The following is a 27,510-nucleotide window of genomic DNA, read 5'->3' on the forward strand; positions in this document are numbered from 1 at the left end:
AAAATAATCCTCAAATTATAAAATGTAAAACTGTTTTAAGAATATTCTCAGTAAAAAAATGTCAACTCAGTCATATTCCAGTAGTTCTTATATGGATGTATCCGGAATATTATGCAGAATATTCCAATGTTGCCTTGATGCCTTTCTCCAAAGCTTCAAATTTTTTATGACAATGACAATTGACGTGTGATGAAATAACGAATTCTTATTGGTCTATTAAGAATTAAAAAAAAATAATATTTTTTTAAAATGTATAGGAAATTCTGACAAACATACCAGAAATGTGCCAATAGGGTTAAACTTAATATAGGAATACCAGATACATCCTGGAAAATTTTAGCATTTTCCAGGAATATCCCAGAAAAAATAGAAAATTATAATATTAATTAAAAAAAAAATACAGAGTGGATAGAATGTATAAATTTGTAATTTTTAGAATTTCTTTTGCTGTCACATATAATGTTGTTAAACTTTCATTTTCCACTAAGAATGATTCTAAGTAACCTTTTATAAGAATATTATTTAAAGGGATGTTCCTGGAAGATTTGATTAGCATCTCTGAACTAAAACATTTCAAGAATATGTTAAAGAATTCAGCTATAGAATGTGTAGGAAAATAAAAATTACCGCTTTTTTATTCAATGCGTTTGATTGGGCCTTTGACACCCTGTATTTTTGTTATTTATGGAGATGTTTATAAATATATCTAAACCCTTATAAAATAAGAATTCTGGCTGTACTAGAAGTCAGGCTATTATAGTCTAAGTGAAGCATTACGTGTGAAAACACTAAAAACGTCTTAAGCTGCAGCAATATAAAAATATTTACAAAAAAAAAATAATTTAAACAGCAACGAATATTACATTCTAAAGTAACAAAAATGAAAAAATAGTGGTATTAAAGACTTTGGTATGGGTAAAATTTTACAGGGTGTCAGCTAATGAATACACCCTGTAGACTATAAATTAGACGGCGGCTTAAATATTATTGGTTCCCTTTAACGAAAAGTTCACTATGTACAACATTACCACCAAAGGAAAAGAAAAATTAAACGTTAGATGACTTTGTACTTTGATTTTTATCAGTTAATTTGTGTCGTAGCGTTATATTATCTGAGATCAATGAGGCACTAAAGATGGCAAATTTTTTTTTGTTTTATCACCTTACAACTACTTTTTACAGGATATAGTTTGATTGTAGTTGTACTTTATAGAAGATTTTTAAAATAGGCCAATTAAACCATTTTTTTTTCGTTAAAATCTTAGTGTATGATGTCATCTAAAGAGTGAAAATCACTTTTGCACTGCTTTTTGCTGAGATTGCATAGCATAAGAATTACTAACTTTTAAGGCTATTTTTGCACCCTTTTTTGTTATTTTTTTAGGTTATATTTGTTTAGAAAAATGTGTGTGATTTTGCTTTTTTTCTTTCTGCTCTTTTAGTAGCCAAAAAAAATTACTTGCATGCAAGGTGCCTATCAATCATTGCATCAGACGATTTTAAGACGTTGATGTATTAAACCAAATTAAATAGATAATAATTCATTTTTTGTTAACTGATATATCCTATATATCATTACATGTTTAGATTTTATGCCAAATTCCAACAAATTTGTGGGGCATATACTATACTTTGGTCAAAACGTTTGGGAGATATAGAAAATTGAAAATTATTCCTTTTCCTTGACATTCAAATATGAATTTCAGCAAAAATGTGAAAATTATGGTCACGTGTCAAATGTCAAAAATTTTGAGAGTTAGTTTTTTTTATATTTAAGCCTATAGAAAAATATTTGAAAACTTCAAGTATGTAAAAAACAATTATTTCTATATTTCTATGTCAAACAGATTTGACTCTATAGCCTTTGATAGTCAAAGAGGTCATTTTCAATTGTTTATATTATGCAAACTGCTGAGCCAAAGTAAAACATGTGACTCCTCAAAATTTTTGGAATTTTATGTAGAATTCGAAAATGTAGATGCTGACGTCTTTATTTTATATGGGACACCCTATATATTATTACATACTTAGATTCTATGTAAAATTACAACAAAATTTAGGGGTTACATGCTTTATTTTCGTCTCTAACAGATTTTATGATATAAACAGTTGAAAATCACCTATTTTTCGACTATCAAAGGATATAGATCCTATTACAGGAAGAAACCGTTTCACTTTTATTTTTTATCCATCAAAATAGATTTCAGCTAAAATGTCAAAATTAGATAAATCACATGTCGAAAATTTTGACTCTTAGCATTTTTTTGACATGTTTATATATAGGTACATAAACATATTAAAAATGTAACATGTGAAAAACAATTGTCTCTGTGCCAAACAGATTTGACTCTATAGCCTGTGATAGTCGAAGAAAAGCAAATTATCAACTGTATACATACTAAAATCTGTTAAACCAAATTAGGGCATGTGCCCTCTCAAAATTCTTGAAATTTCACGTAGAATCTAATTATGCATTAAAACAAAACGTGTCTCATGATTTTTTTCTCATTATTAGTGAGTTGTCTAGAAATAATATCCCAATTGAGCACCCTGTAGAGGCTTGTAATTTTCGTAATTTTCATTTTAGGTACAGAAATCCACTTATTTAAGCAGTTTTTCGTGATGTATTTTTCACGTCAAAAAAAGTTGATCCCCTGTAAGTACGCTCTATTTTAAAATAACCTAAAAAAAAAACTGATATTTTTTCTGGCCTTACAAACGTTAGTTAATTGGCCTACAAAGAAACCAAACGACTTAAATCGTGTCCTTCTCATGTTAAACAGAGAGAGATTTGGGCTCTTCAACTGTGCAAATATTCACATACTCTCTTCTATACAAGAAAAACAACTCTAACAAAAAAAAGGGGGCTTCTTCACGACATTGTTGGCAACACTGCGTACTCACTTCGGTAACGTGGTACCGTTATAACTCTCCCGGTAAGCCCCCGCGACCATACAGGGGTACATCGGAAACATCGTTGTATAAGTGTAGGTAGGCAACGTGTCACACTCGAGCCCCACCTCTTCCGAATGATCGACTATGACCGGAACATTCTGGAAATTTCCAGAATCTTCGGACGGCACCTTGCCTCCCTCCAATTTGATCTTCTGTTTCAGTGTGTACTCGTCTAAACCGTGTTGGGTTTTATTTAAACTTCGATGCTGATAAAACACTAAAGAAATCCTGGTGGGGTTGGTACGATCGGGTTGTTTCAGGGCGGTCGTGGCGTGTAATTCGTGTTTGGCACACTCGAACAAAACACTGCCATGGGTAAGAGCTATGGCCACCCCGCCGATATCTTGATCCCGAAAACACTCGCTGTTATCCGTGTACCTTATATCGACAGTTTTGCCCTTCACGTCGTTTGTATAAAAATCATCAAAAGGGTTATTGATCTGAGGGCTGTGAGGGTTGAAATGGTTCCAAAGGTTCGGTGTACCTTGGTACGAGTCGTAAGGGTAATAGTACTCTTGATAGTTGTAAGGAGCCTTAAAGACGCTGAATTGTGGCAGATGATGGTATCCCACAGGTGAATCTAGTACGGTACTGGATATCTGTCCGCTCTGGATCTCTTGGGACGAACCTCCGTAAGGACCGGGAGGTGTACTGGGAGTGCGCTGCAAGGAGGTCGAAGAGGAAATTGATGGCGAGGAGGACTTGCGTTTGCGTTGCGATTCTTCTTTTTTGGATTTGCGGTTTTTGCATTTTTCGGCTGGTTCTGAAAAGGTACGAACCTCGCAATGGTATCTGAAAATAAATATAAGGTTACACTCTGTCCAATTAATTTTTTATTAAAATTTTACGGGTCTGAGAGAAGAATTATTATTTTCTTCTTCTTAGGCAGCTCAATTATCAAGCATTAAGTTTATTTCATGATTCTAACTGCAGTAGAATTATCAACGAAATACCTGGAAATTGACGCATCAAGGACCTGCGGACATATACCAACATTTAATTGATCATATCCCAAACACGCTTTATTCAATGAGAATAATTTAAATAAAACTTGTTAGATAGTCATACTTGGTGTTCAACTTTAGTTCGGATCAAACACTCATTACGGCAGTAGACCAACTTCCAATGAAGATATAACCGATTTTTGTCACGTCATGTCTTTTAAAAAGAAACTTTGACTTACAGCCGAAATATCTCTAATGGCATTGGATTTAGAACTTTTGTAAATACAATCAGTATTTTAAAGCAAATGATCATAAATAAAATGCAGCTTGTTCCATGATTCTGTCAGTTATCACTTAAAAACCTTGACGGATCAAAAGCCTGCTGACGTTGACTAAAATTCAAATGACTATATCTCACAAAGAGTTAACCCAATAAGAATCATTTAAATTAAATTTGTTAGATAAACACTTAGTCTTCAACTTCGGTTCTGATACTCATAACTGTAGATCAACCTCCAAAGAAGATACAAATGTTTTGTGTCTCGTAATGCCATTAAATAAGACATCTCGTTTAGAAGCGGATACATCTTAAATACTACTGGCCTTAGAGCTTTCAACGAGTCATCAACATTGTAGAGCAGATCATTATTAATCAAACAAATTTTTTATTAATTCAATTCAAAAAAAATTTTTTATTAATTCAATTATTTTTTTTTAATTCAAGAGTCTATCTTCAATAAATCAAAAGCTATGAACCAAAAATGCGAGCTTAATCTCAGCAAGTAGTGTCTGCTAATGTGAAGTCAAATTCAAACGGCCATATCTTCAAAGCCATTGCTACCAGATTCTCTCAGACGATCACTAGCACACCAACTTTGATTCCTATTGTGAGACTCTAGGTCTAGTGCAAAAGAAGATATGAAGTGCTTATCGTATGGTGACGTATTACTAACTTACTTGTTCAAGACTTCCACCTCTCCTTTGACAACTTTTGCCTGTTGATTCTCTTCAGAACCAAACTCGTCACTAGTATCGGGCACAAACATCGGTAAAACGTGCAACTGCTCATCCTCAGGTTTCTCCAATCCTCGATGTTTGGTCAGAGTGACGACCACAGTACAACCATTAACCATATTATGTATATCCTTGTGAGCATGAGCGCAAAAGTCCATACATGCGGTCACTCCTGAAAATGGTCTACCCGGTTTTCTGCCCAATCTACACTCCGACGCGATACTTTCGAAAACCGTTTGATTTTCAAAGGATTTTGGTGCCAGAGATCTGTACATGGGATGTATGTGGTCCGCAAGGTTTTCCAGCTCATTTTCCAGGTCGTATTCTTCCTCTTTGACGCTTAAACGATACTTTCTTACTTCCTTTGATCTGGTGAACTTGCAACCATTATAGTACATACTCCACGAGCAGCTAGAAAAGTGATGTTCTTGTTTAACTTGCAAATTGCCAGATTCATTAGAACTTACCCAAAAGAAAAACTGGCACCACAAGTCTCCTCACTAACGCCTTGGCAGGCGCAGGTGCGAGGTTCGTTGGTAGCACATCGCCTCTTGGTCGGCAGACCGAATTTGGTGAGTTTGTTGGTGAGGAGGGAGTAGAGGTGGTCCGCTTGATTATTGGCCACTCCCTCCCACACCACCAGGCAGACTATTATGAAAGACGAACGACAGGTGTGGCCTTGCCGCTGCTTTACTATGACTAGATACTTTTCTTCGAGGTTCACTCGCCTATGGACCTAAAAAGGGTTACTCTAATCAGTTCATTTAATGAGAGAGGTTGATCCAGAATTTTTAGAGTTCAAGGTGAGTCAGAGATTACAACCAGATGATAAGAGTTGTGGTAGAAATTGGACCATGATCTATGACAAAAGAAGACTTTACTTGTTGAAGAATTCATTTTTCACTTACCCATTTGACTATAGGACACCCCTGAGCAGTTTTCCCTTCCTTCCCGGTATAACGGATCTTTTCGATCCTGATTGCTGCCCCAGTATGGCCCGTCTGACACTCCAAATTGTACCTCAGAGTCCTAAGATTATTCGCACAACCCAAGTGAGTGTAGTAAGCACCTGGTTCCGGAGGATTCTGCTCCGGAGGAAAACATTGGCACTCGGGAATCTCTTCTCCGATAACTTTCTGAGGCTCTTTCTTCACTTTGACTCTTTCCGGAGAGGGTTTTGATGCGGGTTTTTTGTTCTGCTTAACATTTGGATCTTGCCTGGGAGACTGCGGAGTTCTGCGTTGCTTCTCTTGCAACCATATGTCAGAAGGTTGTGGTGATGCGAAGATTGATCGTTGCGGGGAATGCAGTGAATCAGCATGTTCATGTAATGGCGATTGAGGTAGAAAGTTTGGTCCCGAATCGTATGAATTGGAAAAACCTCTTGGACTTGGAGTTGATTGGCTCGGTGAATAAGTTTTTGGTGAATTGACGCTCGTGATGCTGGGAGATTGAGGGGTCCTGCAAGCTTCTCTCCGGTTATTTAAGGCTTCAGCTTCGCTTGTTAGTTGAAAGTTATTTTTCTGGATAATACTCTCTCGGTGAAAAGGACTAAAGCGATCAGACTTAATAATAGTTTGAGCAAATTTCTGAGTATTATGGTCATGGTAGGTGGTTTGGTTGGTAAGGGGGCCACCATCAACACTTAGACCCTTGTCTAAATGATGATGGTGGCTAAACCATAAAAAATGACCGGTAGGTTGATTTTGTTCGACGTTCTTCATGCTTTGCTCCATTTTCACGTCACTCTGCTGCTTATTTAATATCATTGTCTTTATTCTGGTATTCAAGTTCACTTTGTCCGCTTGCGAGAACGTTTTCTGAGGCCCGTCACTTTTCATTTTCGTCGGCGAGGTGTGCTCAGAATGATCGTTTTGCTGCTGACTCATATAGTGGTTGTTCTGATCCTGATGCTCGACGTGTTGCTGATAACTGTGCTGCTGATCCATTTTACTGGTGGTATCTTGGTGTTGCTCCCACATCATTTGTTCTTGCGGTTGTTGTTGTTGCCATTGCTGTTGCTGTTGTCCGCTGTATTGCTCATTGCCTGGATAACCACTAGAGTTGTGTGAAACTACCTGCGGACTGCTGGTGTTCACCTGAAAGAAAAATGTTCATATGTAGTCGAATTAGTTATAGTTACAACCCAAGCAACACGGGTTCGTATAATATACGTTAATTGAACATATTTTACGTATAAAAATGGTATAACATTTCAATCGTATGAATAATATACGTTTTTCATTTCAAACTTTTTATAGTTTAAATAATTTGGTGAAAAATAGCAACACTATACATTTTTGACATCGTTTCAAATTTTCCAAAAACAAACAAAAAACATTCTTAATTTGACCACCTGTCTTATGTTGATGAAATAATAATATATCAATCTTAAATTCTGGTCACCAATATAGTACACAATTTATATAGAAAAGTAACATTTGTTTATATATACATAAGCATATATCTGGTTTATTAGATTGTTAATTTACGTTTAATATATGTATACATAAAACTATATTAAATACGTTTACAAAAGAAATATAAAAACCTGTATATATATTCGTTGAAGTTTACGTATATGTCAATGTGACAGATGATAGTACATAATTTTTAATGTTTATTATACCACTCAGTGTTGCTTAAACTGTTATATTTTTAAAACAGCTTAAAATAACAGGTTTCCGTGTTTTTTTACAGCGAGGGTAAGTTTAGTTAATCGTTAATAAATTCGGAAACCCTACAATTGATAATATAATTTTGAAATTAATAACCAAAGATTTTTAGCCATTTTCTGTCATTGAGGATGTTGGGTTTAAAGAGTTTTGTTCCTGGGTGTAGATAGTTTTAGGTTTTTAAAGTTTGACAATTTGAAATAATTTTTGGTTTTATTCCGGACTTTTGTAATCTTTTTTTAAAAATATTCCAGTCATTTAAATTTAAATGAACCGAAGAATGAAAATTATTTCAACTGCTCGGAATATTATAAAAAAATTACCCCAAAAGCATGATATAAAATTAATGAAATAATTATTTTAATATTCCAAAAATTTAAAATAATTTTTATCCTTCAGTTTCTTCAAATTTTAAATACCCGTGCAGCTCCCACCAAAAGCGTGAAGTAAAATAAAAAATGATGACTGATTGACATCTACGGGTATTAAAATAATCATTAATTAGTATGAAATAGTTTTTTGCTTTATTCCAGCCTTTTGGAGGCATTTCTTTAATATTCCAGGCATTTGAAATAATTTTCATTCATTATTTATTCAAATTTTAAATGCCTAAATTATTAAGAAAATGCCTCGAAAAGCGTGGAATAAAACAAAAAAAATATTTCTAAAACTATTAATGATTATTTTAATATTCCATAGATAGATGCCAAATAATTTTTTATTTTATTACACGCTTTTGGGGGCATTTTTTTAGTATTCCATGCATTGCAAATAATTTTATCATACATTTTTAGAATAATTATTTCAATATTCCAGGCAATTATAATTCAAACAAACTGAAGATTAGACATTATTTTAAATGCCTGGACTACTGAAAAAAGTAACTTTATCAAACACATTTCTTCCAGCAACATACCAACTTCAACCAACATAACAATTATGACTGCTTGTTGGACCTTTGTCAATAATAAACATAAACCATTCCATCCCATTTTATTGATGACAATTTTAAAGTACAATCAGTATTACTAGAGGTCCTTGTAATGAAAGTCACACAAGTGTAAATTTGATAAGTGATATCAAAAAAATAGTAGAATAGTAGGAAGTGAAAAATAAAAATGTGTTATATAGCTCATACAATATTCTTCCTGTTATTGCCAATAATGTTTCCCATTTTTAAAGAAGAAACAACAAAATGGAAAAAATTCCAAAGAAATTGATTCAGTCCCAAAAGTCAACGATAAGCCGATAAAGAGCAATAGACACACAGGTGCTCAGGGATTCAAAAAAAAACTAAAAAAAATCTTGAATTGTGAGAAATTAAAATTAAGAAAAAGTGTGCCAATTTAAAACGTCGTATCAGGAATGGAGGCAGAAAATTTGAACATTTATTTTGACTGTAAAATTAACTTAGCTTAGAGTAGCGGCGTACATTTGACTATGTACTAAAAAAAATAAAAATACACACCTATTGAAGCAATAATCTAGCAAGTATCTTACCATTTTGAAATCTAGATTAGACACGCTAACTTTTGAAATCACTTGCCAAGCAGTCAAGTAATTTTCTTTTCCAGGACAGTTAGTTAAATTTGGGAAATGATGGTCAAAAGACACAATTTTCGACACAAGTTGCGCAAAAATCTGATAATTTCGTAAAAATGTGAACAGTTTTGTTTGAATTTAGTTTTGTAATTTATCGAAAGGTTACGTTAAAAAAAATTGTTATGAAATTCGAAAATGTGTAGCCACAGTACTAAAAAGATCAACAGGGGGTGTAAATTTTTTTCGGTTTTTCTATGAATGCCTATAATTTTAAAAGTACTTAAGATAGATTTTTTTTTAGTATTTTTTTTTAATCCCTGAGCACCTGGTGTTTTTCGGCTTATCGTTGAGTTTTGGGACACCTTGTATGTGCTAAAATAATAGTAGAACTAAAAGAAAAAACTGCTTTAGGAAAGCAGAATTGACCAAAGATTACTCATCATCATCTTCACAACAGTATTTATGAGTTCTGAGAAGCAAGTCACACTTTCTTCAGTGATTATAATTTTTAACCAGCCCTACGAATTTTACAAATAGTTAAAAATAATCACTTAAAAGGGATTGATATACGATTTAAGAAACATTGGTTTCAGTTATGACTCCATTCCAGATAAAGTAAAATTTAGTTAATTAATTAAATAAAAAAATAGGGACAAAGATAAACATTCATACCAACCCCAGCCATATTTCGCTTTTACGTGCATTATCGAAATTCAGCAATATTTACGAAAGCTTTTATTGGAACTATAAGGATTTTCTGTGCAGTTGGTTGAAACAATTATTCCATTGAGAAAATAAGGTGATTTACCATTTAATGATTTCCTAACTAACGGAATCTACTAATACTCTCCTAATCAATAATCTATTGCTACCTAGTTGATGAATAACTGAAACAAATAATATTACTATTACTTTCGATCCTAATTTTGCAATACTGTTGTCGAAACTTCAAGTAGCGTATTTTACAGGGACAAAGACTAGGGAATAGTAAGTGTATATTAGGTATCAGCCCTGTTATTTGTATACCTATTATTTTGGGTTGACAAATAACAGATTGTTAAATAAAAACCCATCGAGGAGCAAGATTCCTTAAGAAGCGCTAACATACTAAATAGTTTGTCTACCTACCTGTGGATACCCAGGCTGACCGTTTCCCGAACCGGCGTTTACATATTGCTGAGTTTGTTGCTGACTGTTGGCTCCAGGACTAAAATTTCCTGAACTAACTGTAGCGTATACAGTCTGTTGCTGATTTTGTGATTGGTTTGGTTGTTGCTGCTGCTGCTGTTGGTAGTTTTGGTTGGGAGTTGATGGATTTTGGTTAATTACACTGTTAACCTGGACAAAAATTTAGAGTTTTATTGCCATTTGGGTTTAAAGTTAAAAAAGAACTTACGGAGCTAGGTCTGGATTGTGAGCCACTCTCACTATTGGTATTATTAGTATTCGACCCGAATTGGTTATATTCCTGATATTGCCTGTTGGGATTTTGTTGCTGCTGAGTTGGCTGCTGCTGTTGTTGCCCTTGGTTGGCTGGACTGGGACTAGGAGTGTGGGCGTAATTCGAGTTTGGTCTTGGTGGGACCATTTGGGCCTGCTGGCTCGGTACACTGGATAAAAGGGGCATTTATTGAAAATTTCACAATAATTACTATATAGTTTGGTATATTACCTTGGTGGTCTAGTGTTGGTGGGCGTCAAGACTTGTACAGCACCTGTATAGAACGCGTTAGTCTCGAACGCAGGCTGCTGATAAGTAGTTTGGTAGATTCCGTTGGGGTATTGCTGATAAGTCTCAATTGGTTGGGCGGCCTGGGGTATTTGCTGGATAAACTGTCCCTGCCATCCTGAAACTAGAAATACATCAGTTAATGAGAGATCATTTCAGTGAAAAGACGTGGTTTGGTTTTAAATATTTGAGTAGTTATAGCAGGTTGTATATATGGTGCAGTCAGTAGGATATTAGAACTTAATCTAGATTATGAACAAGAGCCCAAATAGGTTCTACTAGAATAGTTTCTTGGTAAAATTATTCTTTAGGCGTGGTGTTTTGTGAGTAAATTGGCCTATGAAAAATTGGAAAACTATTGAACTATTTGGATCCTACAGTATGCTTGGTTCGTGAATGATGTGTAGTTTACTACAATTTACTCTACCAGTCTATCAATCTACCAGTATAGTATTTCTGTTATTATCCAAATATAAGATAGAGTGATTATCTTCAAGTTCTATAGTAAATTGTAGTCCCATACCTCCCTTAAAAGTTGTCTAAATTTTCCACTAAATCTTCATTTTATATCTTTAAAGTGATTTCAAGTTGATATTTTAATAAGAAAATTTTTTACAGGCTCTTAAGAATAATGCTAAACATTTTTTGTATGTGTACTCTCAATATATAAAAGTCTATAACTCCCTCAAAAGTTGTCTAAATTTTCCCAAAGTTCTACTAAATCGTTAGAAATACTTCATTTTATGTTCTTAAGGATATTTCAAGTTGAAATTTTGCCTTTACAGGCTGTCAATAATTTCTTCATTTTTTTGGACGCTTAGTACAAAAAGACGCGTAACTCCGTTAAAGGTTGTCCAAATTTCCTCAAAGTTTCACCAAATTTAGGAAAACTTTATTTTATCTTCTAAAGATATTTCAAGTTGATATTTTAGTGTCACTGGCCAAGGGACTGGATCACCTCTACCGATCTACCTGTTGTTGTAGGTTTAAATGCAAGTTCGATTCTTAATTAGGCTTTCATTCAAATTATTGGATAAGTACTTTGGGACCTTAAGTAACATTTTACAAATAGTTAATCTATCATTCAATGTAGTTTATTTTATTAAGGTATTATTACGAGTTTTCCAAAAAAAAAAATCTAAATTACATATCGTCTTAAAAGTGGTCAAAACTACTAAACTTATTCACTTAAAATCGTTTTTTACCCTCAAATTCATCCTCAACGGACCCACTATTTTGTAGTGAAAAAATTAGGAAAATATTTCCAATGGTTCCCAATTTATGACCAAAAATGTGCGTTTAAATTCTTCAAATTTGGTGAACTTTGGATATTGGATGAGAAAATCACCTCTAACTTAAAATATTTTTGAGGCACAAAAACCATTTATATGGAAAATTATTCGCAAATAATTGGACTTTTAAAATTATTGCAGTTATTTTATAGGAATGTTTTCAATAAAACTTAAAAGTTGGTAAATAATTAGCAAAAAAAGTGGTCAAACCAAAAATGTTCTAACTATCCAAATTTTTAATTTAGAATAATGTTTCGTCCCTCAAATTTATCCTCAGATATCCTACAATTTTCTTGTAAAAAAATTATGAAAATCTTTCCAGTGGTTCTCAAGTTATGATTCAAAAGGTCCATCAAGTCCTGGACTCGCTGACTTCTGGACCTTGAAAAGCAAAATCGCCTTTAACTCTAGAATTTTTGATCAGATGAACGGACACACCCTATATTATTCCTGGCAAATCAAATGTGACATTTCCTGAAAGACAAGTCACAGTACTTTCAAGGTTAATCCAGTCATTCCAAGAGACTATCAGTTTCTCAAAAGATTTCAAAGTATTTTTGAGGGTATTCTCTGCAATTGAAGACTCAATTTCCGGGAAGATATTTCAGAGTACTTTCATACGCATTCCAAGGCACTCAGTTTCTTAAAAGACTATTTTTATAACTTTATTCCATGCATTCTGAGTAATCCAGCTTCGTAGAAGCTCAATTTCTAATCATTCAATTTCCTGGAAGAGAATTCAAAGTACCTCCACGGTCATTACAGGCCTTTCAAGTGACTCAGCTTCCTGAAATATAGTAGTAACTCCAGGCATTCCAAGAAACTTAATTTACTGGAAGATTTAAGATAATTTTTAAGAATATTCTAGGCATTTCAAATAATTTAACTTCCTCAAAGAGAATTCAAAGAATATTCCATAAAATACCATTGCTATCATCAGCCATCAATTGACAAGAATAAATAATACGAATATTCTAACGGTTACTTACCTTGAGATGGATCGGTTTGCCATACGGGCGTTGGAAACCTGTTGGGATCAGCGTAGAAAGGCATCGGAGTCTAAAATAAAAGAAAAATACAACAAAAATAAACTCCCCATTCTTATACACCCCAAGCAAATATAAAAATAACACAAAAGGGCAATACACCTTTCCGTTCCTAATCTGTTATGGGGTCGGTGATGGAAGAGGGGGGAATTCCATCCCTTTCGACAGGGTGAAAAATGCAACGTTAACCTTGAAAATAAAACTCTCTGTTATCATCAGATCAGCTGATGCCGAGGTGGGGAAGACAAGATTCCCCATTCCCCATTCTGATAGCATTAAGGGGGATAAAAGGTCCGTATACAAACACGCCCTACCGTTAGAGCAGGTCAGGCCTGGGCCTTTTTCTCTCCCTTACCCCCCCTCCCCCCCAAGGGGTAAAACGGAAACGTATTCTGTCTGTCTCAACTTTAACCCAAAATAAGCTCCCCTTTACGACAAAAGGTTCGGTATATATTTGTGTCTCGGGCACATCATCAGTTTTTGTCAAACACGGACCGGAGAAAAGGTGTGTGTGTGGTGAATTTATGAATGAACGCGGATCCCCCTAGACGCCAAAAGAGTGTTTTTGGGGGGAGATTAATATTGTGGTTAAATGAGCACAAATAATGAGATTAATGTCGCCTTTACAAGCGGGTATTTAAACGGTGATTAATGCGTAAGAAAGTTGACAGAAGTTGAAGAGGTGCAGTCGGTTGGATATTAGTACAAATTTTCAACGAGCATAAAAAAAATTGTTTTCTTGCATTTGACGGATTGGTGGCTGTATCGGCTGCAAATAATGTAAATTTGCACGATCACTTTAAGGAACAGCATATTTAATGACTTGTTGATGTTCAAAAAAAAGACATTCTCCTAAAGCTTCCACAGAGATATGTCATGACCCTCACAGTCACATACCTTTGATAGGTCATAGAAAACCCTATTTAGTTACGTACAGCATCATTGGTACTAAGTCTGGGCTTCGGTTTCCTGGACAAAGTGAATGTTTTTTTTGAACCATTAGTCAATAACTTATCACAGTTTTTTCCACAAAAGCGTACGGTGCAGTCGGTAGGATCGATCATTGATAATGACTAAATACATGATTTATATTTACCATGGGTTGTTGTTGGACGGGCATAGGTTGTGCAACTGGTTGCGGACTAGGTCTCGTTGGAGGTTGCGTTGGAGGTGCTACTCCTCCGTTGGTGTCGGGGTTCGGAGGTAATCCGCCTGCCAAGGAGTTAAGAGGTCCGCTGGGTTTTCTACCACGGTAGCTCTATAAATAACAAAAAAAAAATGTGAATTGAAATTGTATTATTTAATTGTCTGTAAATCCGATGTGGTTCCAACAATTTAGGTTTTTCGAGCAACTTTCTAGAAATAGTAATTAAATTTTTTGTTTATAAAAACCATAGTGTCCAGGATTGCTGATAGGATTTTTCCAGGCAGTTTTAGGACATGTTTTTCCTCTTAAAGAGTTTATCATTTAAACTTCTTGGTTCTAACACAAGGTTTTTCCCACAGTTCCCTGGAAGAAATTATAAATTTCCTCTATTAATTGGAGGAAAACAAATAGAAACATTTTCTGCACTTAAGTGCCCCCTAGTGATTGTCCTAGAAACCCCTAGTTTGCTTCTTTATATGCTTTAAATTAGGTTCAATTTATGTTCAATGTCCTACTAGTAATTTCTTTAGAAACCTCTAGTTTTGTCATGATAAACTTTTTCCAATTAAAGATAAAATAACTTAGTAGTCATTTTTTTAAAAACGCCTAGTTTATTTCATGGTAAATAGTTTTTATCTAACTACAAAGAAAACCCACTAGTTTTTTTTTAAATACTAGTTCTATTCCAATATACTGTCAAAACAATTGCTTGCAAGCAATTATAGATGTCCAGTTTGTCCAGGCAGTTGGTTTTAGTAAGGAAAAAAGTTTAAAATCTTTCTGAAACTTAAAACGTCAATTTAATTCTTGGAGGAATCTTCACGTAGTTTAAGTTTAATTTTTTTAAGCATTTAAGTACAAAAACCACCTAGTAATTTTGCTAGACACCCTTAATATGTTCGCTAATACAATTTTATAAATAGTGAAAAATGAAAACCCTCTAGCTATATCTGTAGGAACCCTTAGTTTAATCCTTCATACGCGTTTATTTCATGATAAATAGCTTTTATTTAACTACGAAGATAACCCACTAGTTTTTTTTCTACGAACCACTAGTTTCTTCCAATAAACTTTCAGACAACTGCCTGGAAAAAATTAGGTATAGTAGTAGTTTAGAATATTAATTATTAAGTTTTCCTAGAATGTCTCCTGATACACTTTCACATATTGGAAATATGAACTAAAAAATAGATCTGTATAAATCTCAAGTTTGATACACAAAGAGCGAAAAATTCACTTGACAGCGTTGAAAACCCCCTTCAACTGCCTGGAGGAAGAATTTACTTCTTATTATAATAATTTTGAATCATTGCCACATTTGAAGTCATTTTAAGTTATTTTTAAGCATTTTAGACCTCAAAGAACTTGAAACTGAATCAGCTGCCTGGAAGAAAGGAAAATTGACTATAAAAAGTTGGAAACTGGCTTCAACTATCTTGAAAGTGTATTTAGTTCTTGTCAGAGTAATTTTAAAAAACTTTCAAGCAGTTGAGATTACTTTTGAGTCATTGTTAAGCATTTTAGGCCACAATGAACTTAAAACTCAATTCAATTGCCCGGAAGGGGTATTTAGTTCGTTAGATAGAGCAATTTTCGATTTTTAGAATTATGTTCCATGTATTCAATCTAGCTAGTAGTGATTTTTTTAGAACCCCCTAGTTTGTTTCATGACAACTAGTTTTTAACTAAAAAATAACGCACTAGTTTTCTTCCAGAAACCCCTAGTTTTTTTTCATTATATTATCAATTAACTGCCTGGAAGTAATTACAGATTTGTCCAGACAGTTGGTTTAACTACCTAAAGAGAAATAACACAGTTAAAATTAAATGTTTAGTTTCCTGGAAAATTGCAAATTTAATAATATTGAATTCAATGATGCAAATTGGCTCTGAGAGTCTCCAAATGGTTCTTTTATGCTTCTCAACTTAAATAAAATTAAGACAAATAATATAGTACTTTGTTGAACACATTGAGGATTCCCTTAACTGCTTCAATAAAATAATGAGTCTTTTTCAAATCATTCAAGACTCCAACACTTTCTTCTGAATCTTGACGATAGAATATACAAATGCGAACTTTCTTACCTGAAACTTTACAATAAAATCTTATATCTAACCATTCACTTTAAACGCTTCTTGAAAACTGAAGTTAATAGATATTACATTAACAGGCAATAAGAGGATGCCCTTGAACTAATATCAGGTAGTCAAATCTCAAAACAAAAAGGGCCTTTTCTTAATGCCTACCCAATATTGTGCTTATTGTATTACATACAAATTGGAGTTAAGTTTCTGCCTTATTTTCTTTTTACCTGGGATTAATGGTAGTATCAGTAAGAATAAAGTTACTGGGCTTAAGAATATTTTTAGGAAAATTCCATAAAGGAGCTATTAGTACGTAAGGGCGAACGCAGTATAAGTACAATATACAATTTAAATGTACGTGAGTGGAAATTCCACCAAATAGTCCAGTTACATTCCTGGGGTAAATTAAGAGAAAAGAGTATCAAATTTGAGCCAAAATATTGGGACTTGTCAACTGTCAAATGTCATTTCTATCAATTGTTAATGACAGCCACGCAAATTCTGACGTCAACTGTCATGGCTGTCAATTGTCAATTTATAGAAGAAATTCCTTATACACATTTTCCTCATTATTCCAAGAATATTCTCATTAGTTTAATGCTTTCAGAAAAATCCTTTCTTCATTTAACTGAGGCATATTCCAAAATGAAAATTAATTCACTATTCCTGCTTGGGCTAATATTCGTCAGTATTTATCAATCTCTCTTATACCACAAAATAAATAATAATATCACAATCCTTGACCCAATAATCATGACATGAAATCCACGATTATAACCTTAAAAATTATGATATAGCTTTCATACCTTCATATAGGATCACCCACGTGAACTACAATATACAAAAGACAAACTTAACTTTGTTTTCAACATTTATTTTAAACTACAACTACTCTACTATAGTCAGTCTTAGTCACGGCAGTGAAATATTTAAAAAAGAACTACCTACGTAGTTCAATAAAACGATAAAAGGCAACTCTAACTACATAAAGTTGAAAATTATTTATCTACTATACTACCTCCAGCACGGATCGGATCGGCTGGCCTAAAAATACATAAAATCGAAAAAGCTTTACAGGCAAACCTTTGCATTTTTTCTAGCTTTAAGCTTCGAATTGGTCGATGCCGGGGACGTAAGTCGTTGATCGTGTCGAATGGGAACGTGCTCGGATAGATTCGGACGAGTTCGTCGAGCACGCGTGTTTGGTGAAAGGTATATACAGTATGATATTATAAACAGAGAGAAGAAGTTATAGTAGTGGAGTTATTTATTACCTATAGCACAGATGTGCGGAGCTACATACGTCTGTGCCTATACTGTGTATAATCAAATTCAAATTCAGAATGTTTATTAAAGGACCAGCCAATATTACAACAAAAGAAGACTCAATAGCTCTTTTTAAATTTGTTGCAATTTATTTTTCAATCCTGCCAAAGATATATTAAAAAAGTCTAGTTCTATTGACAATTGATGAGCATCCCTATATATAGATTAAGGACTGAAAAATCAGAGGTTAGCTTTTCTTGTGCTTCTTGCAGAGACACGAATATAAATGATATTTAACAAAGGAGAACAACTAAGCCGAATAATATTGAAAAAAAAGACATATGCCAAGATTTCTTCAGCGAACACTTCTAAATCTCTTAAAGAATTTACCCTCTCTAGTGTTTAACCAAATAGTGATTAGAATAATACATTATATAAAGACATAATTCTAGAACAAAGAGCAAAACAGGCCCCTCTGCACCTATCAAGAATCCCCTAATCTATAAATTGATTTGTATAGTTTTAGATGATCTGCCTACAATAAAATAGCACTATAATGTATGAAATCTGCAACATTTTGTTAATAAAGATGCTTGAGTGAATCAAGTCAGTCAAGTGATTTAAATATTAGAGATCGAGTTATAAATGATATTTTTCATATAGTTTGAAGTGCCAAGTAACTCCAAAAAAATTACATAAATAGTTGAGTGTGAATGGCCCAAAAACCCTAAAGGTAATATGATAGCATCCAGAATACTCGGACCTTACACTTTTGATCTTGCAGTTCGGACGCAAACCAGAGAGACGAAACTCTTCAAAAGCCATAGTGATGAAACTTCTGCAGCAGAATTCCATGGTAGACAATCAAATGCTTTTGTGAAGTCATAATAAACTATCACAAATGCCTCACCATGTTTTATCTAGGAATAAGAAAGACATTGAAATGCCAAGTGTTGTTGGAGAGCTTTTGTATTTTAGATAGCTTCCTCTTTTCAATTCTGCGAGGTCTTTTACAGAACCATGGTTTAGTATAGTTGATTTTCTTCTTCTTAATTTTATTCCAATAGATTTTCCATTGGTCCATTGGCATGGACCAAATTTAACTTATATATGTTAATGTGTTTTCGTGTGCTTTCTGATTTTAGTGAATCTGTGTTTTTAGTCTGTGGCTGGTGACCGTTTTGTAAATACACCAGTTGTCAACATGCTTTTATTTTTGGTAGCAAACCAGACACCTGCCAAATATATTGGTGGTGTTCCAATTGACTTCATTTAAACTATAATTTCGAATATTTTAAAGTTGTTCCAATAATAATTTACATAATATGAGGTTGTGGTCTGTTCCATGTTGGTGGAGATTAAGGCCCTTACATCAAATACCTGGATGACGACAAAAATATTGAATTTTCCAAATTATTCTTACTTTCCCATAAAGTCCCTCAATGAATCAAAAAAATCAACCCTTAAATTTTTTTACTAATTTGTGCCCCTTAAGCAATTTTCCAATTCGTTTCATATTAAGTTTGATCGGCAAACCTTAAGGTCCATTTTTAATAAACCAAAATAAACAAACAAACAAAAAAAATTACTATTTCCATAAATTTCGTATGTGACGTGAAATTTTAATCTCGTAGAAAGCAAAAGCCTTGCGTAACCGAAAGCGAGAGTTATGCCACGTAATGCATTATCAACAAAAGCGAAATCAACCCCCTGCGCGTTACGGATCAGACAGTTTACGGTGTTGCCGTAACAGCCCTTAGAGGACGCATTTTAATGAGGAAAATTTCATTATGTTATACGTGTTAATGAATTTCAAATTTTTGCTGGTAATCATTGTCCTGAGGATACATTTAGTAAATTACGAAACGCTTAAGAGACGCGGTCAACCTGAAAAAATAGAAGATTTTTCCCAGTAGCTTGTCCTATAAAAACGGTCGTTCTAAAACCTGTGTTTGTTTTTAATATTGTTTATTTTAATTTTATCTTTTGATATTTACTTACAAAAAAATTGTATAATTTTAATCTTTTTTTTCCAGGGCTAACTGAAGGAAACTCCTTAGATATCATTCTGCTTATCTCTTCCTCAAATGCCTGTTAAACAATTTTTTAACATAATTTTTCCAGGCACTTCCAACCAAAATGCAAATAATTCAACTGCCTGGACTTCTTCTATTCAGGCAAGAATAGAAGGCGTGAAGTGATTTTTTTGGGAAAAAACTCTTACTATACTTTTTTAAAGAAAACAATGGAAAACCTATAAATAAAATCTTCCTATAAAATTTCCTCGTCATTCTACTTCTAGGTAGTTAATAATTCATTTAAAAAAAACCTTACCAACACTGGTAAATTAATACATTTTTCCAATCAGTTAAAGTCGTTAATTTATCCAGCTTGTTTTTTAGTAGACAAATTACGTTTTTTTCCAGGAAGTAGTCAATTTATTATTTGGAAAAAAAATTACACTCTCTCGAAGAATCAAAAATATGAATTTTGCTCTCTTTTTCACTGTCTGCAAAAATGTTTTCTTTGATCAATTTTTACAATGGATAAATCTTTTTCATCATCGATTTTCCAGACGGTTACCATTTAATGAACATTTCAACATCGGTAAATAAAACACTTTTTTCCAGGCAGTTAAAATCGTTGATTTTTCCAGCTTGTTCAACTTTTTTAATGGAAAAATTACGTTTTTTTCTAGGCAGTTGTCAATTTAATTTTCTGAAAAAAAATCGTGAACTGTCAGGAAAATAACGGTATTAAACGCTTTCAACTGCCTTTTAGAACTTTTATATAAGTTCCATCTTTATCCTTCCAGGCAGCTGTTAATTAATTTTTTCAAAAAATTTTTACACTCTCTCGAAGAATCAAAAATATGAATTTTGCTCTCTTTTTCACTGTCTGCAAAAATGTTTTTCTTTGATCAACCTTTACAATGGATAAATCTTTTTCATCATCGATTTTCCAGATGGTTACCATTTAATGAAAATTTCAACAATGATAAACAAAAACTTTTTTCCAGGCAGTTAAAATCGTTGATTTTTCCAGCTTGTTCAACTTTTTTAATGGAAAAATTACGTTTTTTTCAAGGCAGTTGTCAATTTATTTTCTGAAAAAAAAATCGTGAACTGTCTGAAAAATAACGGTATTAACCGCTTTCAATTGCCTGGAAGTAATTTTATATAAGTTCCATCTTTATCCTTCCAGGCAGTAGTCAATTAATTTTTGAGAAAAAAAAAATTCCTCTCTTTTTAACTGTCTGCAAAATTATTTTTCTTTGAACAACCTTTACAATGGATAAATCTTTTTCTTCATTGATTTTCCAGATGGTTACCATTTAATGAAAATTTCAACAATGATAAACAAACACTTTTTTTCAGGCAGTTAAAATCGTTGATTTTTTCTGCTTGTTCAACTTTTTTAATAGAAAAATTACGTTTTTTTCTAGGCAGTTGTCAATTTAATTTTCTAAAAAAAAATCGTGAACTGTCAGGAAAATAACGGTATTAACCGCTTTCAATTGCCTGGAAGAAATTTTATATAAGTTCCATCTTTATCCTTCCAGGCAGTAGTCAATTAATTTTTGAGAAAAAAAAATTTCCTCTCTTTTTAACTGTCTGCAAAATTATTTTTCTTTGAACAACCTTTACAATGGATAAATCTTTTTCATCATCGATTTTCCAGATGGTTACCATTTAATGAAAATTTCAACAATGATAAACAAAAATTTTTTTCCAGGCAGTTAAAATCGTTGATTTTTCCAGCTTGTTCAACTTTTTTAATAGAAAAATTACGTTTTTTTCTAGGCAGTTGTCAATTTAATTTTCTGAAAAAAAATCGTGAACTGTCTGGAAAATAACGGTTTTAACCGCTTTCAACTGCCTGGAAGAACTTTTAAATAAGTTTCATTCTTATCCTTCCAGGCAGTAGTCAATTTATTATTTGGAAAAAAAATTACACTCTCTCGAAGAATCAAAAATATGAATTTTCGTTTTCTTTTAACTGTCTGAAAAACCTTTACAATGGATAAACATTTTTCTTCATGGATTTTCCAGACGGTTACCATTTAACAAAAATTTCCACACTGGTAAATAAAAACTTTTTTCCAGGCAGTTAAAATCGTTGATTTTTCCAGCTTGTTCAACTTTTTTAACTGAAAAATTACGTTTTTTTCTAAGCAGTTGTCAATTTAATTTTCTGAAAAAAAATCGTGAACTGTCTGGAAAATAACGGTTTTAACCATTTTAAACTACCTGAAAGAACTTTTATATAAGTTTCATCTTAATCCTTCCAGACAGTTGTCAATTAATTATTTGGAAAAAAAAATTACACTCTCTCGAAGAATCAAAAATATGAATTTTCCTCTCTTTTTAACTGCAAAAACGTTTTTCTTTTATCAACCTTTACAATGGATAAATCTTATCATTTAATGAAAATTTCAACACTGGTAGTAATATTTATTTATAGAATATTTATATATTTAATATTACTGTTTCGATATGTGTTAAATCTTATAAACATATTTAGTAACGAATAGTTAGACACGAATAATAAATACGGTATTTTAAATTAAGAGTACAGAATTGTTTGACACAAGGCTTAAGTTGGTCTAAGCACTTTATTTTATAGCATTAGGTTTAATTACTTTTTGTCATTAATTTTTCAATTTTTCCTTGCAATTTGTTATACTACGAGTATTATATTTACAGGGTGTCTTCAAATAAATTGCAAATTTTTTAATCTAGTTTGCAAATATAATTTCTGTTTTAAAAGTGGCGTGAAATATAAATTTGTCAAATATTCGATTTTTAATATTTTGATGTTACTAGTAGTAAATAAAAACATTTTTCCACGCAGTTGAAATCGTTGATTTTTCGTTGATATTTGAGACATTTTGAAACTTGAAACTCTCATTTTTATATCTAAAGTTACACTATAACCCTATTGTAGTTTTCATGACAATTATGCGTCAAGGCACACTCAAATTTTTTTCAAACAAACAAAACAAAAAAATAAAATTTTAGTCTTTTTTTTATGGAAAATTTTAGTGTGTTCTTTTTTGATTTTTTTTAGGTTTAATTATACAGAGTGTCTCAAAAGCTGGCGTGGGTATTTCAATTCTAAGAAAACATGACACATTTTCATCAAAAAATTAAATTTGTATTTGTTTAATTTGATTGGTTAATAAAAAAGCCTTGGAAAAAATTAAATAGTAGGAAAAGAATAAGCGCCGCTTAAGAAGGTAACTTTCAAAAAACCTAAACCACTCTGACTGACAGATAATATACAAGCAACGATTAAACTAAAGAATAAAGCATTATAAGCAAATATAAGAAAACACGTACGAAAGGGCACAGGGAATACTTTAAACAAATTAGAAATCAACTAATATCGCAATAGCAAATGAGAAAAAGAGATGTCTTGAATTTACAATTGTAAATTGTAATACATAATTGTGGAAGAGATTCTCGAGCATTGTGGAGGAAATTGAATAATTTAAGCATCTGCAATAAAAAAAATTTATTCCTGGCACACTTAATAATCCTGATTCTATAAATCGACACTTCTTACAATTCTCAGCCAATAATAAACAAATTCCTATACAATTCAATTACTACAAAAATAATAGGAAATGTTGCTTTCAATCATTCTTTACCTTTAGGACAGTCACTATATCGGAAGTCAAAAAATATCTGTTTGAAGTAAAATCAATGGCTACCGGCTCGGACTTCATTAATCTTGAAATGCTGCACTTGTGTTGTTCAGTGATATTTCTGATGCCATATCTGACCAATATAATAAATTCCTTCTTATTAGATTCTGTTTTTCCAGAATGTTGGAAAGTTTCCCGGGTTATTCCTCTGCCCAAAAAAACTTCCGTTTCAGAACTTGATCATTTGCGGCTGATAAGTATCCTTACAAGTATGTCCAAAGTTTTTGGAACATTTAAATCTGTATAAAATTCTCCCTCCGTACCAATCTGGTTTTGGTTGTGCAACCGCATTATTAAACATAACTGATGATATAATTATAATATGATATAATTTAAATGCACAGCTATAATTCTATTAGACTTTTATAAGGCATTTGACACTATAAACCATGAACTCTTTTCTTCAGTCTTAAATTTTGTTGGGTTTTCAGAGCAGGCAATTGTGCTTTTAATGGATTATTTTTCAAATAGATTTCAGTTTGTTGAAACATTAGATGGCAGATCAGAATATGGCAGGGTGACTTGTGGTGTTCCACAAGGCTCAATTTTGGGCCCTTTACTTTTTAATATTTATACAAATAACCTCAATAATTGCTTAAAATTCTGCAAGGTACACCAATATGCTGATGATACACAACTTTATTTTTCTTCTCTTCCATCTGAATATATTGATGCAGAGAAAGTCATCAACGAGGACCTAAATACATTGTTATCATTTTCAAATCGTCATAATCTTCTTATTAACCCATCTACGTCAAAACTAATGATTTTTGGTAGAAACAATGAGAGCGTTGAATCTTTTATAACCATAAGTATAGGTGATGATTCTTTCTCTTGTGTTCAAAAAGTTTAGGGGTCGACTTGCGCTTTAAATTCCATATTAAAACCTGTCTACAAAAGGCATGTACCGCGCTGAAGTTACTTTATCCTCATATGCATTCACTATCGCAATCTTTAAAAATTAAGCTGACTGACACTTTAGTTTTGAGCCATTTTAACTTTTGTGATGTGATTTACTCACCTTGTTTAGATTTCATTGAGATACAAAAGATTCAACGGGTGCAAAAATCTTATTTAAGGTACATCTATGGAATTAGAAAGTATGAGCCGGTCTCTCATGAACTAAAAGACTGTAATTGGTTAAATATGGCGAAGAGACGCAAGTTATATTCTTTGGTTTTATTTCAATGAATTATAATTAATTAGTGTCCTTACCTGATAGAGAAGATTAATTACCGAACAGACGTTCATCACTTAAATCTAAGATTTAAAGGGTTAAGTACACCATCAGACAATTTTTTTGTGGCGAACTTTTATCTGCTTTATAATGATATTCCTGCAGATCTAAAAGCTTTATCGGAGGGCTCTTTTAAAAAAAGGCAAAATTACTGTTTTAGTAGCATGGTGTTTGGTTACGTCTTATGTGATGCTTTGATCAAGGTTTATAATATGTATGTATGTATTACTTTTCGTACGTTTTGCTTAGTTTTCTGCGGGCAACAGTGGTATTATTAGTATTATAAATAGGATCCAAAAAAAAAAATGGCGGCATTTTTCTAATATTTTTAAAGCTGTCGCATTTATGTCAAAATATTTGGCACATCCAAAATTTTAAAATAAACATCGATTTTACTAGAAAACTGTTTTTTTTTTAAGTAAAACGTTATTGGAAATATGTAGGGTGTCTTAAGACAAAAACTTGGAAAATCGTAGGGAAATTTAAAACCAAATCAAGAAGATGATTTCCCTGTTCCTCCTCCTCTAAAATAATCGATTCCTTTAAATATTAACGTTATAATCTAGAATTTACTATCCGACCCATACCACAACAAAACGTAACGGCAACGTCGCCCTCATCCCCCCGGAATGAAACCTGGAAGTTATTGATTGCACCCCGCGACGCCTGCGCCCCGACCGACCACTTTTTCCGATTCTGCAATTTTAAATTTGCGCGACGTTGCCGCATCGTCACGTAACCCAACAGACAACGTTTGGAACTGTTTGTTTTGATGATAAATTCACATCGAAATCATTAAAATTCAACCCTTAAAACTATTTTAAATTGTCTTGTTAATATGGGATTCGGCGAGTATACGTAGAGCGGCGACGGGTGTTAATTTTAGCCCCCAGGATTTTCAATTTCCCACCCCCTAGGCCTTCGTTTAAGTTTGGAAAATTTAATTATTTTCCTGCGGTTGATAATAATTCGATAACGTTTTCGGATTAGGTTTTTACGGGTTTTGCGCTAAAAATTTTCAGCGGTGTGGAATTTAATGCGATCATATTTTTGGTGGGTGGGGATTTAATTTGACGGCATGTGCCACGTAATTAAAAAAAATATTATGGCCTGAATAAGCAAATATTGGCCTCTAGAAAGAAAAAACCGTTTAAATTATGGCGATAGGTCCCATGGGAGCCGAGATATAGACCTTCAAAGTTTGAGACTTTATCGGTGTCTTAATAATATGACAAGGTCTATAGGGATTTCCATTTCTAGTAACACTTTCCAGAGTTTTTTGCTAAACAAATGATCCTGCATGTTCTTCTGGCTTTCCTGCTTTCTTTAATGTGTTGGGTTTCGTTGGTGTTATCTCTGCCTTCGATCTCTTGGAATATTTGTTTTATTTTTATCCTGTTTTCTCGGTCATCCATTTTCATTTTTTACTTTCCTTTTACATTATTGTATCACTTATTCTTTAATGCTTAATAAATTTAGTTAGATTTGATTGTGTTCATCTTTCCCAATCCGTTATTAGGTTTTGCTGCAATTTTTATTTGAAATGTCCCATGTTTCCTGGTGCTAAAGAGGGAGCTATTTTATCAAGTTTCTTTGTTTTTATATGAATTCTGACTTATAAAATTTGAAAATTTCTTATGCGTCTGAAATGTCAACCTTTTTTGAACATTAACTCGGGTAACTTAAATAATGGAAATTAAATTTTTTTGTGTATTTCTTATGCCTATAGATGTAAAATTACCGGTAATTAAAAAATCGGTAATATTACCGGTAATATTATGTAATATTGGTAATTTATTAAAAAAAAACTGCTTTTTAACTAATACTAGTTTTTTAAATTCAAAACTGTAAAAACATTAGGAAACACAAAAAAAAATGAGTCAGCATGAACTACGTAATAGAGTGGATAATGGTAAATCATCCTCATCATCCCCAACCTCTTCATCTGATTCTTCTTTTTCCTTGGTTAATTCAGTCAAGTCTATAATTTCGAAACCGAGATCTTCTTTTTCAATTTCTTCCTCAGAATCCTCAGTAGCTTTTTCTCTTCTTGAATGATCTTCGTTTAGTAAATTATAATTATGGGCAATATAGATTAGTTCACCGGCTCTTTCCACGGTAAGCCTGTTTCTTCTTTGCCGATGAATAAATCCATAAGTACTAAACGTTCTTCTACTAAACGTTTCAAATTTTAGTTTTGTACAGTTTGAAATTTGTAAACCATTAAAATTTTGAGAAGAAAACTCAAAATGTTTTTAATTTGTAGGCATTTTAAGCCATTTTAAACACGATTACCATAGAGAAATATATTCAAATAGTGCCTCTGATTTGGCTTTTTTTTTTCTTAAAAGCACTTAATCACTGGCACACCTGGAACATGGATATGGGATGACTTATTATCAGGTGAATTTTTGCATTTTTTTTACAATGAATAACCTTAAAAAGGCTCGGTCTGTAATTCTAACTATCTTCTAATAATGGATTTTTTAAATTATTGGCACACCTGACCTAGTAGTCTAAGAGCGTAGGTTCAAGTATTGAATTTATACAAAAAATATTAGTACAGGCACCTGGAATAAAATGTTTAATGGCCTTGGACTATGACTTTGTAGGCGGAGTGTGTAGGTCTAATTTTGTCCTATTAATGAATTTTCTTTCTACTGGTGCGCCTGGACTATAACTAAAAAAAGTTGTCCCAATAAACTATTGGAAGTTTAGTTTATAGGCATTATTATTACATTTTTAGTAGTACAAGTACACTTTGGTCCAAAATTATTTAAAAAATATAAAATCAAGCTTGAGACAAAATATTAAAGCTGTGAGAGTCTTAGCATTGTAAATTGTCAAGTAAATTTTCAGTTTTACATT

At 32.8% G+C, this 27,510-nt stretch overlaps 1 protein-coding gene across 2 annotated transcripts in view; it reads right to left on the bottom strand.

Moving 5' to 3' along the window:
* Window positions 1–258: 258 nt before the first annotated feature.
* The window catches only part of LOC126743693 (DNA N6-methyl adenine demethylase), a 108,691-nt gene continuing 81,439 nt past the window's right edge, over window positions 259–27,510 (bottom strand). Inside the window, exons 4-12 of one of the 2 annotated variants that reach the window (XM_050450904.1) lie at window positions 14,294–14,455; window positions 13,141–13,210; window positions 10,803–10,983; window positions 10,527–10,740; window positions 10,259–10,468; window positions 5,822–7,012; window positions 5,381–5,649; window positions 4,857–5,324; window positions 259–3,747 (exon numbers count right to left, since the gene is read on the bottom strand). In XM_050450904.1, coding sequence (XP_050306861.1) covers window positions 2,901–3,747; window positions 4,857–5,324; window positions 5,381–5,649; window positions 5,822–7,012; window positions 10,259–10,468; window positions 10,527–10,740; window positions 10,803–10,983; window positions 13,141–13,210; window positions 14,294–14,455 — 3,612 coding nt within the window. In that variant the 3' untranslated portion in view covers window positions 259–2,900. The remainder of the gene's footprint in view (window positions 3,748–4,856; window positions 5,325–5,380; window positions 5,650–5,821; window positions 7,013–10,258; window positions 10,469–10,526; window positions 10,741–10,802; window positions 10,984–13,140; window positions 13,211–14,293; window positions 14,456–27,510) is intronic. The other variant, XM_050450905.1, reaches the window with a different exon arrangement.

The sequence above is a fragment of the Anthonomus grandis genome, chromosome 13, assembly GCF_022605725.1.
Source record: "Anthonomus grandis grandis chromosome 13, icAntGran1.3, whole genome shotgun sequence".
NCBI classification, from domain to species: domain Eukaryota; kingdom Metazoa; phylum Arthropoda; class Insecta; order Coleoptera; family Curculionidae; genus Anthonomus; species Anthonomus grandis.